General features: G+C 47.1%; 1 protein-coding gene across 3 annotated transcripts in view; it reads left to right on the top strand.

Moving 5' to 3' along the window:
- ASCC1 (activating signal cointegrator 1 complex subunit 1) overlaps positions 1-13274 on the top strand; it is a 121057-nt gene that overhangs the window by 45999 nt on the left and 61784 nt on the right. For all 3 annotated transcript variants that reach the window (XM_030203490.1, XM_030203492.1, XM_030203491.1), the window contains exon 9: positions 9614-9693. In XM_030203490.1, the coding sequence (XP_030059350.1) occupies positions 9614-9693 (80 nt within the window). The remainder of the gene's footprint in view (positions 1-9613; positions 9694-13274) is intronic.

Consider the following 13274-nt stretch of genomic DNA (forward strand, 5'->3'; position numbering starts at 1 on the left):
AAATTGTGACCGATCTCGGCACGTCTAAGGGCAAGAGGTTACCAGAGGTCAGGGCTCGGGCCAGTGCTCGCCCCGGTATCTCCAGAGGACGGTTTCAGGAAGCCCGTCGGTACCGCCCGGGCAAGTCAGGCTCCTCTGCCCCCTCTTCCTTCAAAAGGAACTTCTCCCCCAAGCAGCATTCCTTTCGCAGAGACCGCCGTCCCGGAGGTGCGCCCTCCGGTCCTCCCCCAGGGTCTCGTACCCAATGACGGGGCCCTGGTCCATGGCCCAGTGCAGATTGGAGGACGCCTGTCCTCGTTTCTGGGCAAGTGGACCAGGGTAACTTCAGACGCTTGGGTTCTGGAAGTCATCAGAGACGGCTACAAGTTAGAGTTCTGCCTACCCTTAAGAGACGGGTTTGTACTCTCTCCCTGCAAGTCTCCGGTCAAAGCTGTGGCAGTGCAGCAGACCTTGGACAACCTGATACGCCTGGGTGCGGTCGTTCCGGTGCCAGAAAATCAGATTGGCAAGGGACGTTACTCCATTTACTTTGTGGTACCAAAGAAAGGAGATTCTGTCCGGCCTATCCTCGACCTCAAGGGGTCAATCGGGCCTTGAAAGTGCGGCACTTTCGCATGGAGACTCTCCGCTCTGTTATAGCGGCAGTGAAGGCAGGGGAGTTCTTGGCTTCCTTGGACTTCAAGGAAGCGTACCTGCATATTCCCATCTGGCCTCCTCATCAACGCTTTCTGCGTTTTGCAGTCCTGGGCCGACACTTCCAGTTCAGAGCCCTCCCTTTCGGGTTGGCTACTGCTCCGCGGACCTTCTCCAAAGTAATGGTGGTCATCGCGGCCTTCCTGCGAAAGGAAGGAGTACAAGTCCATCCTTATCTGGACGACTGGTTGATCCGAGCCCCCTCTTATGCAGAGTGCGGCAAAGCTGTGGACCGGGTGATTGCTCTTTTGAGCTCCCTGGGGTGGATCATCAACTGGGAGAAGAGCCAGCTGCGCCCGACTCAGTCCCTGGAGTATCTGGGAGTTCGATTCGACACCCAAGTGGGCAGAGTGTTCCTGCCGGACAATCGGATTGTCAAACTTCAGGCTCAGGTGGACCAGTTCCTAGTAGCCTCTCCTCTTCGGGCTTGGGACTATGTGCAGCTGTTGGGCTCTATGACGGCCATGATGGAAGTAGTGCCCTGGGCCAGGGCTCATATGAGACCACTACAACACTCTCTGCTGCAGCGCTGGACTCCGGTGTCGGAGGATTATGCTGTGCGCCTTCCCTTGGACCCAGCAGTGCGCAAGGCGCTGAGCTGGTGGCTGCAGACAGACAAGTTGTCTGCAGGAATGCCTCTGGTGACCCCGGAGTGGATTGTCGTCACGACGGACGCCTCTTTGTCGGGCTGGGGAGCCCACTGCTTGGGAAGGACAGCGCAGGGGCTCTGGTCTCCTGCAGAGGCAAAGTGGTCTATCAACCTCCTGGAACTCAGAGCCATTCGGTTGGCGCTTTTGGAGTTCATCCCGGTACTGGCGTTGAAGCCAGTACGGGTCCTGTCGGACAATGCCACGGCTGTGGCCTATGTCAACCGCCAGGGAGGTACCAAGAGCGCCCCTCTAGCCAAGGAGGCCATGAATCTATGCCAGTGGGCGGAAGCTCCTGGAGAGTGGCAGCTATCTGCTCAGGCGTTCTTGGACATCACGAAGCGCTGGGGCCAGCCGAGCCTAGATCTGATGGCGTCATCGGCCAATTGCCAAGTGCCGCGCTTTTTCAGCAGAGGACGGGACCCTCGATCCCTGGGAGTAGATGCTCTTCTCCAACAGTGGTCGACACAGGAGCTTCTCTATGTGTTCCCGCCGTGGCCCATGTTGGGCAGGGTGCTAGACCGGGTGGCAAAGCATCCGGGCCGGATAATCCTGGTGGGTCCGGACTGGCCCAGACGTCCCTGGTATGCGGACTTGATCAGGCTCTTGGACGATCCTCTGCGGCTGCCAGTGGAGCAGGGCCTGTTGCATCAGGGTCCCGTGGTGATGGAGGATCCCTCCCCCTTTGGTCTTACGGCCTGGCTATTGAGCGGCAGCGTCTGAGAAAGAAGGGCTTCTCAGACAAGGTCATCGCCACTATGCTGAGAGCGAGGAAGCGCTCTACTTCTACTGCTTACGCCAGGGTTTGGCGTACCTTTCCAGCGTGGTGTGAAGCAGGCTCCCTTTCTCCCTTCACTGCTCCAATTTCTTCAGTGTTGGCATTCCTGCAAGAAGGTCTGGAGAAAGGCCTGTCGCTCAGTTCCCTTAAAGTCCAGGTAGCGGCTCTGGCTTGCTTCAGGGGCCGCCTGAAGGGTGCTTCCCTGGCTTCGCAGCCAGATGTGGTGCGCTTTCTCAAGGGAGTTAATCACCTGCGCCCTCCTCTGCACTCACTCAGTGGTGCCTGCGTGGAATCTCAACCTGGTGCTAAGAGCCTTGCAGAAGCCGCCTTTTGAACCCTTGTCAAGGGCATCTCTGCAAGACCTGACGTTGAAAGCAGTCTTTTTGGTGGCTATCACTTCAGCCAGAAGAGTTTCCGAGCTCCAGGCACTCTCATGTCGAGAGCCCTTTCTGCAGTTCACTGAGGCAGGAGTGCCTATTCGCACAGTGCCTTCCTTCCTGCCCAAGATTGTTTCTCGCTTCCATGTGAATCAGCAGCTCTGTCTCCCTTCCTTTCGTAGGGAGGACTACCCAGAGGAATACTCTGCTCTCAAATATCTGGATGTGAGACGAGTCATCATCAGATACTTGGAAGTGACCAATGATTTCCGGAAGTCGGATCATCTGTTTGTCCTGTTTGCAGGTCCTCGTAAGGGTCTGCAGGCTGCTAAGCCTACAGTGGCAAGATGGGTCAAGGAAGCCATCACAGCGGCTTATGTGGCCGCGGGGAAGGTGCCGCCTATCCAGCTGAAGGCTCACTCCACTAGAGCTCAGGCGGCCTCGATGGCAGAGGCCGGGTCCGTCTCCTTGGAAGAGATTTGCAAGGTGGCAACTTGGGCGTCGGCCCATACCTTCTCCAGGCATTACCGCTTGACTGTGGCTGCTCGGGCGGAGGCCCGGTTTGGAGCTTCAGTGTTGCGGTCAGGGATTTCTATGTCCCGCCCTGGGTGAGTACTGCTTCGGTACAGCCCACCAGTCTATGGATTGATCAGCATGATGATATGGAAGGTAAAATTATGTATCATACCTGATAATTTTCTTTCCATTAATCATAGCTGATCAATCCATAGCCCCTCCCAGATATCTGTATTGTTTATATTCTGGTTGCATTTCAGGTTCAAGTTTAGTCTTCAGTTCCTGTTCAGGAGGACTTCGTGTTCAAGTTTTTCAATGGATTCTTCAAGAGTTGAGACGAATTTGTGTTACAGTGAGCTGCTGCATTCCTCTCCCTCCGTTTTACGGGGCTGGATTGAGACTTAAATTCTGCCGGCGCTCCCTCCCGCTTCGTGCGGCAGTAGGGCAGCTTTGTACCCCTCCCGCTTCGGCGGTGTTAGGGTCAGTCAGCTCCTCCCGCGGTTGCAGTTGCAGGATAAGCCAGATCCCCCCGCATCGGCGGGTGTGGTGTCCCTCCCCCGCTCCGCGGGGATGAGCTGGACGGATTCCCCTCCCCCACTTGTGTGGGATGAGCTGGGTTAATTCCCCTCCCCCGTTTCGGCGGTGGTGAGCTGGGCAGAGTGTCCCTTTGTGGGTGTAATTCTCTAAGTGCTGAGTCCTGCGGATGGAGCTTGGATATCGACATACTGAGGAGTTTCCGGCAGCACATGACCACATATAGGGAGGCAAAAGGATTGCTCTCTATCTCCACCTGCTGGTAGATGGACACAACCCACCAGTCTATGGATTGATCAGCTATGATTAATGGAAAGAAAATTATCAGGTATGATACATAATTTTACCTTACATTCTAATACAGTAAGTATCTTCCTTACAATCTAAATTTGTACTTGCGGCAATGAATGAGTATGCGACTTGCTCACGATCATAAGGAGCAGCAATGGGATTTGATCACTTAGTTTCCTTGAGTCCCTGCCTTTTTTTTCTAACAGCTTTGTTTCTTAAATGTCTTGGTATCTGCCTCCACACATAACTGCCCAGCCCTGCATTTCAAAAACACTAGCCCAGCTACAGATATGGCATGACGTGGGTGTCTGTAGGTATTCCTGACTGGTGAAATGGAATATTCAGCTAGGTAGTTAAGTGCCGGCCACAGAACTTGCAATTCAGTGGGAAGCCAATGAAAAGCACACAAGTAGGGAGTAATGTGCTCCTGGAGGCTTCACCAATTAAACAGATAAGCTAGGACATTCTGAATTAACTGTAGTGTATGTAGGGCAGATGATGAGAAGCCCCAAATAAATGGCAGTTAGGCCAATATGATCTATTTAGTTACAGTGACCTACACAGCTAAGGATATATACCAGCTGTCAGCAGTAGAGACCATTTGCAGGATATTGCTGCCTATCAAGTCAGTTTTATTGTCATCTTCCTTGATTCTTTATCTTCCTGAAAAGATGAGTATCCAAGCTCCGTGGTTAACCTAACTGCCTGTTCTCATGTTTTATGACAAGATTCACCCTCTGTTCCTAAGCCTGGCCAATAGATGTTATTGTTAAATGATGGCTCAGGCTATGAATACTGTTTCTGCAGTATCCTCAGCACTAGCCAGTCTAGGGAACAGAAACTAGATCAAGGATTTGAAACTGGGTCTTCCACACAGAAGTGTGCATCACTGCCATGGAGCTGGAGCAGCCCAGTAGAAGGGACATCTTAAATACTTTAAATTCTAATATAGTCAATGTTCAAATCCATTTATATAGTGAACTTTATGAATTAAGTGGAAGAAATGATACTTTGTATAAAGTAGGATCAGTGAGCAGTTAACGTTAGGCCAGACAATTTGCTTTCCAGCCAAAAGTTAACTGGTTATGTCTGGGAAGATGTGTGCTGGGGTTAAGTTTACCTTTAACTGGATATCACACACTATATATAGATATATTTTTAATGTTAATCTGCGGTATTCAGCGGCATTAACTTAACTGGATATTTGAAAATCCAGTTAACAATAACTGGATGACTTATTTGGTTCTTTTTAAGAAGGTTATTGCTAGTGTCACATTTCAGGAAAGGTGAACCCCTTGGGCCGCAGCTGAGTTTGCATTACCTGGTCAACCCGAAGGTTAACTGGGCCCCGACTGGCGGTGGACAAATCACCCAGGCAAAGCACAGTATGCAACCAGAGTCTAGAACAGAAGACAAGGCTGGAGCTGGAAGGCAGGAAGCAGGGCAGGAGCGGTACTGGACACAAAGCAAGAACAAGCTGAGGCAAAGTTGGAGCCAACAGGAACAAACAAAAGCAGGTTTGGAGACAAGGCAGGAACGGGCTGAGGCATAGCTGGAAACAATGCAGACCAGAGTGAAAGTAGAAATACACTCTTTATTAAAATTAGTTGCTTGATGTGGCCACGTTTCACCTTCCAGAGGCTGCGTCAGGGGCTTATCATTATAAAAATATACATAAAAAAACAAATAATAAAAAAAACATATTAGTTAAATAATATCATAAATAATTTTTAGTCCAGTTAAGAGTAATTAATCCAAATAAAAAAACTAGCTCAAAACCAAGTACAAACATATGTTAACGTAAACATAAAAATATTATTTAGTTAGTATGTTAAAACACATTCAGTTATTATCTTCAAAAACCATACATACAAAACATATTATCATACATGCCTCTTAAAAATAAAAACAACTTAAAAGGGACACGTACCTATCAGGGTCCCTAAAGGCACTTGATGGGTACATGCATTAATAATTATTTATGATATTATTTAACTAATATGATTTTATTATTTATTATTACTTTATATTTTTGTGTATTGTTTAAAGTGGAATGATAAGCCCCTGACGCAATCTCTGGGAGGCAAAACGTGGCCACATCGAGCAATTGATTTTAAAAAAGAGTGTATTTCTACTTTCACTCTTGTCTGCATTGTTCTTCTGTGGATTATCTGCATGTAGATCACAGCCTCTATTGTTCTGTAAAGCTGGAGAGAAGGCAGGAACAACTGAGGCAGGACTGGAGTGCAGCACATACGCTAGACACCACTAGGAGACCTGTGTTGCAAAGGCAAAGCATGAGGGTCCCATGATTTTTTCTAAGGGCTTTCACTAATGAAGTCACATTCTTTGGTTCCCGGAATGAGGCTTGGAACACACTGGAAGAGGAAGTAGGAACACCAGAATGAGAGTAGAATACTGGAACATCAGAGTGAGGCTTGGATAATCTCTGGAATGAGGCTTGCAGCAGAGGCATTAGTGCAGGAAGGACGCAGTGCTAGGGAGGCGGTCCGGAGAAGTGGCGGACCCTGACCACTAGAAGGAAAAGTGAGTTGGTATGCAGGGGGATGGCCACTGCCATTACAGTACCTCCTTCCCAAAGATACTCTTCCCTTCAGTCTGATTTTGGGTCTATGAGGAAACATTCGGTGGAACTTTCTGATGAGTCAGAACCGGAATGTGGACCGCAGGACTACAACCGGAAGGCAAGGCTGAAGCTTGAAGACAGGACTGGAGCTTGAGAACAGGGGTGGAGTAAAACATTGGTCAGCTGACTTTCATGAGCTGTCCTTGGGACCATAGCCCCCCCCCCCAAAAAAAAAAAAAATCAGGGTTGTCCTGTACCCTGTATCAAGGGTCCAGTTCTTCAGGCCTGGTGCATGAAGTAGGAGGTTGGGAAAGTTCCTTTAGTAGATCTCTAGCCGTGTAGTCAGCCATGGCCTGGGTCTTGAATGCTAAGAGCGAGCAAGTTTTACTCTGAAGAAGCCTCCCTCCCAGCGGCATCCTTGTTCTCATGACACGGAGGACTTGTCTCTGTTTGCTGCTCGAGGCAGACCTTGGCCAGAACCCCACTGGTCTGGGGCAGCTCATCCAGAATGCTAGCAGAGGATAGGGTGACAACAGATGTCTCGGAGTCCAAGCAGTGTTAATCGCTGGTATCACTCCGTCTCTCTCCCAGTCTAATATTGGGTTGTGTTTTTGCAAACAGGGCAATTCTAAGACAATGGGCTTCACGTATGTCTGGAGGACATACATAGCAATGTCGTCACTGTGGTCACCTATGCCCAGGCATAGCAATACTGTCTGGGTTTTGAGATGTCCTTGAATTCCCATAAACTGAAGAGACCGGAATGGCCTTGGGTAAATCCTAGGTAGAAATTTTGAAATGCCAGACAAGTACTTCATCAATGAAGTTCCCACCTGCTCCAGAATCCAGGAAGACCTCAACACTTTTCTCTCCTTGATCTAGATCAAGCAGTGCTGGTATTATGTTTATTAAAATTTAATATACAGCTCAGGAGTGGAGGAGTGGCCTAGTGGTTAGGGTGGTGGACTTTGGTCCTGGGGAACTGAGGAACTGAGTTCGATTCCCGGCACAGGCAGCTCCTTGTGACTCTGGGTAAGTCACTTAACCCTCCATTGCCTGCCGCATTGAGCCTGCCATGAGTGGGAAAAAGCGCGGGGTACAAATGTAACAAAAAAAAAAAAAATACTAACTGGCAGACCTGAGCAGTGTACAATAATAGTATAAAATATAAAGAGACAGAAAATAGAAATAAAGTACTAGAAGCCTTGGGGGCGGATCCAGAGCCGCTCCCCCGGCCAGGACTAAGCTTAAAGATCCCGACTTGTTGGGGCACTTAAGTGTGTAGTGTCCCTTTTCCCCACAATAGAGGCATAAATTCAAGTTCCAATTTCTCTGTTTCTCCTGAACAGAAATAGAACGATCCACCTTCATGAGTTCTTCAGGATCAGGGGTTGGGCTCTCCCTTTGACTAGGAGTACATGGGGGGGGGGGGGGTGGTATAGGTAGCTAGGCACCTTCAAAGGCATCTTCTCCAAGGAGAGTAAGTTTGCTCCAGGAATCAGATTCTATCATGTTGCAGAGACCGATAAGGTCATCCAATGTAGTAGGGAGGTCTCATCCCGCCAGCTTATCCTTGATTTGGGGTGCCAACCCCTGCCAAAAAGCTGCGACGAGACTTTCTTTATTCCAGTTCAGTTCAGAAGCTAAAGTACGGAACTGGATGGCATAATCGCCCAATGTCCATGTCCCCTGCTTTAGTCTAAGAAGCTCAGAAGCTGCTGATGTGACTTTTCCAGGTTCCTCGAAGACCTTCTTGAACTGTCCCAAGAAACTGTGGAGGTCATCAAGCAGTGGGTCATTCCGCTTCCATAGTGGCGATGCTCACGCCAGGGCTTGGCTGACCAGCAAGGAGATTATATAGACTACCTGGACCCTATTGAAGGGGAAGTCTGGCTTGAAGCTCAAAAATTATCTGTCACTGGTTAATAAATCTTCTACAGTCCTTAGGGTTCCTGTTGTACCTTGGGGGGGCCATGAGCCAAATGGCCGGATTTGTGGATGCGGGCACTGAAGCAGGGACTGAAGAAGAGGCCAAGGCCTGGGGTGCTGCTGGCATCAGGTAGTAGTTGATCGGACAGGGCCTGAACAAACCCTGGAAATAGTCCATCCAAGAAGCTAAGTTCTGGTTAGAACTAGACGGGTGCTGCAGCTGTAGAGCCAGTTGCTGAAGCAGATGCAAGGTGAGTGATTTGTCGGCACTCAAGGCCTTTGCAATCTTTCACAGCTCAGAAAAGGTGAGCCCCTTGGGCCGCAGACAAGTTTGCACTTTCTGGTCAACCTTTGGGTCCTGACTAGCGGCAGACAAGTCACCCAATCAAGGCACAGGACAAGGCACAGTAGGCAACCAGAGTCTAGAACAGAAGACAAAGCTGGAACTTGAAGGCAGGGTTGGAATTGAAGGCAGGAAGCAGGGCATGAGTGGGACTGGACACAAGAATAAGCTGAGGCAAGGTTGGAGCCAATAGGAATAAACAAAGGCAAGGCTGGAGACGAGGCAGGAACAGTGTTGAGGCACAGCTGGAGATAAGGCAGGAATAGCTGAGACAGGGCTGGAGTGCAACAGACAAGTTAGACACCACTAGGAGACCTGTGTTGCAAAGGCAAAGAATGAGGGTCCCATGGTTCCTTATAAGGGCCCTCACTAATGATGCCATGATAGCTGGTGCCCTGGAATGAGGAGGTTTGGAACACACTGAAAGAGGCAGCAGGTACACCAGAATGAGGCTAGAATACTGGAACATCAGAGTAAGGCTTGGAGCATATCTAGAATGAGGCTTGGAGCATAGTCGAACAGGGAAACTGGCAGCAGAGCAGTGTAGGAGGGACGCAGTACTGGGGAGGCAGTCCAGAGAAGCTGAGGAGCCCGATCACTAGAAGGAAAGGTGAGTCGGGACCGGGGGAGGAGGCATGGCCAGGGACATGACAGCTAAACATTGATCTCAGCAGCTTTTAAGAAATGAAATAAAAGTTGAAATCAAAGATTTTAATAATTTAAGTGTGGGCCATATTAGGGGATGCAAGGCTGGGGGTTTATGGCATGATTTTGCTTTGGCTTTTGTAAATAGAACGTATCTCACTGCATCTATCAGTTTATGTAACAGAAAAGTTCCCCCTCAAAGTTGCTGTATGAGGATGAGTGATATGGATATACCATTTTGTCTCCCCCCCCCCCCCCTTCCATTTTGTGTAGCTGAAGAGAGGAGCAACGCAACCTCAGGGAAGCCAGGACCCCGGGAAAGGGAGTCCTTTGATGCCCGGAACATACTGAAGGTCAGTACAGAAGTGTGCTCATGCCAGTCTAGTAACAAATTGAAGGTTAATTTAGCAGTGCGCTGATGACATCCAGTGTGGCAGTACATTAATGGTTAGTACTGATGGTCAGTATGGAAGTGCATTGATAGTTTCCCTAGAATGCACTGATGGTCACTGTGTCGTGGGAAATGTAAGGTAGTGTGTGAAGTCTGAGATATAAATAGGTCTAGTAGTAGCCTAATGGTTAGTCAGTGGCCTGAGAACTTGGGGAATTGTGTTTGATTCCCACTGCAGCTTCTTATGACTCTGGGCAAGTCACTTAACCCTCCATTGCCCCAGGTACAAAATAAGTACTTGTATATAATATGTAAACCACTTAATCACAGAAAAGCAGTGTATCAGATCCCATCCCTTTTCCCTTTACTGGAGATATCTGTATGATTGCACACTGATAGAGAGAAGTCAACAGAAAAATACGTCCTTTTTCTGGTGTTCTTCCTCTCCTGCCCTATCCAAAGATAAATTATCTAGGCAAGGGCTAAAAGGGATGCCTTCTCTCACGTCAACTTCTCAGCTGCAGTTATTCTCCCTCCCCAGAACCCAATCACTTTATATCTGTAACGTGCGTGATGCCCGAGGCTTGAACATGGATTGTTTGTGCCACTGTGCAGCCAATCCAAGGAGCCAGCCATATTGCTTTCTTAATTGCCACGATGGTGAATTGACTGCATTCAGTCCCTTTTTGAGTGGGATGATTCTTCTCTTCCTTGCCACTAGGCCCAAAAAACCTAGAGTACATAAACTATTTTGACAGATAGTTACGTTTTAGCATGCAACACAATAAATCTGTTGATTTATTTCTAAGTTGTAAAAGAAGCAAGAAGGAAAGAGACTTGTCTGGCTGTCCCAACACCATATTCACTTGCAGGCCTCCATGAGCTGCTGACATACCAGTTTTTAGACACTAAACTAGTATAGTTAGAAAGTTCTAGCCTTAAACAGACTAAAGCGTTATGAGTGATGCCTTCTGCTTGGCATACAGAGTGGGGGGTTCCTTAAAGTTCCCCTCTGTCTCCTATACTATTTAATGTATTTTTTTAGTCCCTTGGGTAATTTGCTTCGTTCTTTAAGTTTATCTTTCTACATATATGCTAATGATGTCCAAATCATGTTTCTGGTAATTTCTTTATTTAATGATCTTTGTACTGTTGTCAATGATTTTTTTTTTTTAACATCTCTCAATTGATGAGTTCCAGTAAGCTTAAATGGAATGCTGAAAATACCTTTTTTTGTAGGTAAGGGGGAAAAAAAATCATCCTCCAGAACTGAATTTAAAACTTGATGGAATTGTAATCCTTTTGCAGAACACAGTTTGCTGCATTATATCTAGATCTTATTCTAAGTTGTGCCCACTTCATCAAATTCGTTCTTATTTTTCATTGGATAACTTAACAGAAATCAGTGCATAAGTACATAAATATTGCCATACTGGGACAGACCCAAAAGTCCATCATGCCCAGCATCCTGATTTCAACAGTGGCGAATCCAGGCCACGAGTACCTATCAAGATCCCAAAACAGTACAACACATTTTATGCTGCTTATCCTAGAAATAAGCAGTGGATCTTCCCCAAGTCTATTTTAATTATGGCTTATGGACTTTTCTTTTAGGAAGCTATCCGAACCTTTTTTAAACCGCACTAAGCTAACTGCTATACATTCTCTGACAACGAATTGCAGACTTTAATTACACATTGAGTGAAGAAATATTTTCTCCAATTCATTTTAAATGTACTACTGTGTAGCTTCATTGCATGCCCCCTAGTCCTTGTATTTTTGGAAAGAGTAAACAATCCATTGCATTCATTATTTTATAGACCTCTATCATATCTCACCTAAACTGTCTCTTCTCCAAGCTGAAGAGCCCTAGCCGCTTTAGCCTTTCCTCATAGGTAAGTTGTTCTATCCCCATTATCATTTTCATTGCCTTTCTCTGTACCTTTTCTAATTCCAGCATATCTTTTCTGAGATGCAGTGACCAGAACTGCACACATTATTTGAGGTGCAGTCAATCCATGGAGCAATACAAAGGCATTATAATATCCTCATTTTTGTTTTCCATTCTTTTCCTAATACCTAACATTCTGTTTGCTTTCTTAGCTGCTGCCGCACACTAAGCAGAGGGTTTCAACATTTCATCAACGATGATGCCTAGATCCCTTTCCTAGTCGATGTCTCCTAACGTGGAACCTTGCATTACGTAGTTATATTTCGAGTTCCTCTTTCCCACATGCATCACTTTGCCGTTGCTCACATTAAATGTCTTCTGCCATTTGGATGCTCAGTCTCCCAGTCTCGTAAGCTCCTCTTGTCATTTTTCACAATCCTCTTGCAATTAAACAACTTTGAATAACTTTGTGTCATCAGTAAATTTAATTCCTTACTAGTTACTCCCATATCTAGATAATTTATAAATATATTAAAAAGCAACAGTCCCAGCGCAGACCCCTGGGGAACCCCACTATCTATGTACATAAATACATAAGTAATGCCATACTGGGAAAAGACCAAGGGTCCATCGAGCCCAGCATCTTGTCCACGACAGCGGCCAATCCAGGCCAAGGGCACCTGGCAAGCTTCCCAAACGTACAAACATTCTATACATGTTATTCCTGGAATTTTGGATTTTTCCAAGTCTGTTTAGTAGCGGTTTATGGACTTGTCCTTTAAGAAACCGTCCAACCCCTTTTTAAACTCTGCTAAGCTAACCGCCTTCACCACATTTTCCAGCAATGAATTCCAGAGTTTAATTACACGTTGGGTGAAGAAAACTTTTCTCCGATTTGTTTTAAATTTACTACACTGTAGTTTAATCGCATGCCCCCTAGTCCTAGTATTTTTGGAAAGCGTGAACAGACGCTTCACATCCACCTGTTCCACTCCACTCATTATTTTATATACCTCTATCATGTCTCCCCTCAGCCGTCTCTTCTCCAAGCTGAATAGCCCTAGCCTCCTTAGTCTTTCTTCATAGGGAAGTCGTCCCATCCCCGCTATCATTTTAGTCGCCCTTCGCTGCACCTTTTCCAATTCTACTATATCTTTCTTGAGATGCGGCAACCAGAATTGAACACAATACTCAAGGTGCGGTCGCACCATGGAGCGATACGGCGGCATTATAACATCCTCACACCTGTTTTCCATACCTTTCCTAATAATACCCAACATTCTATTCGCTTTCCTAGCTGCAGCAGCACACTGAGCAGAAGGTTTCAGTGTGTTATCGACGACGACACCCAGATCCCTTTCTTGGTCCGTAACTCCTAACGTGGAACCTTGCATGACGTAGCTATAATTCGGGTTCTTTTTTCCCACATGCATCACCTTGCACTTGCTCACATTAAACGTCATCTGCCATTTAGCCGCCCAGTCTCCCAGTCTCGTAAGGTCCTCTTGTAATTTTTCACAATCCTGTCGCGAGTTAACGACTTTGAATAACTTTGTGTCATCAGCAAATTTAATTACCTCGCTAGTTACTCCCATCTCTAAATCATTTATAAATATATTAAAAAGCAGCGGTCCTAGCACAGACCCCTGAGG

This window comes from Microcaecilia unicolor, chromosome 5, assembly GCF_901765095.1.
Source record: "Microcaecilia unicolor chromosome 5, aMicUni1.1, whole genome shotgun sequence".
Classification (NCBI taxonomy): Eukaryota; Metazoa; Chordata; class Amphibia; order Gymnophiona; family Siphonopidae; genus Microcaecilia; species Microcaecilia unicolor.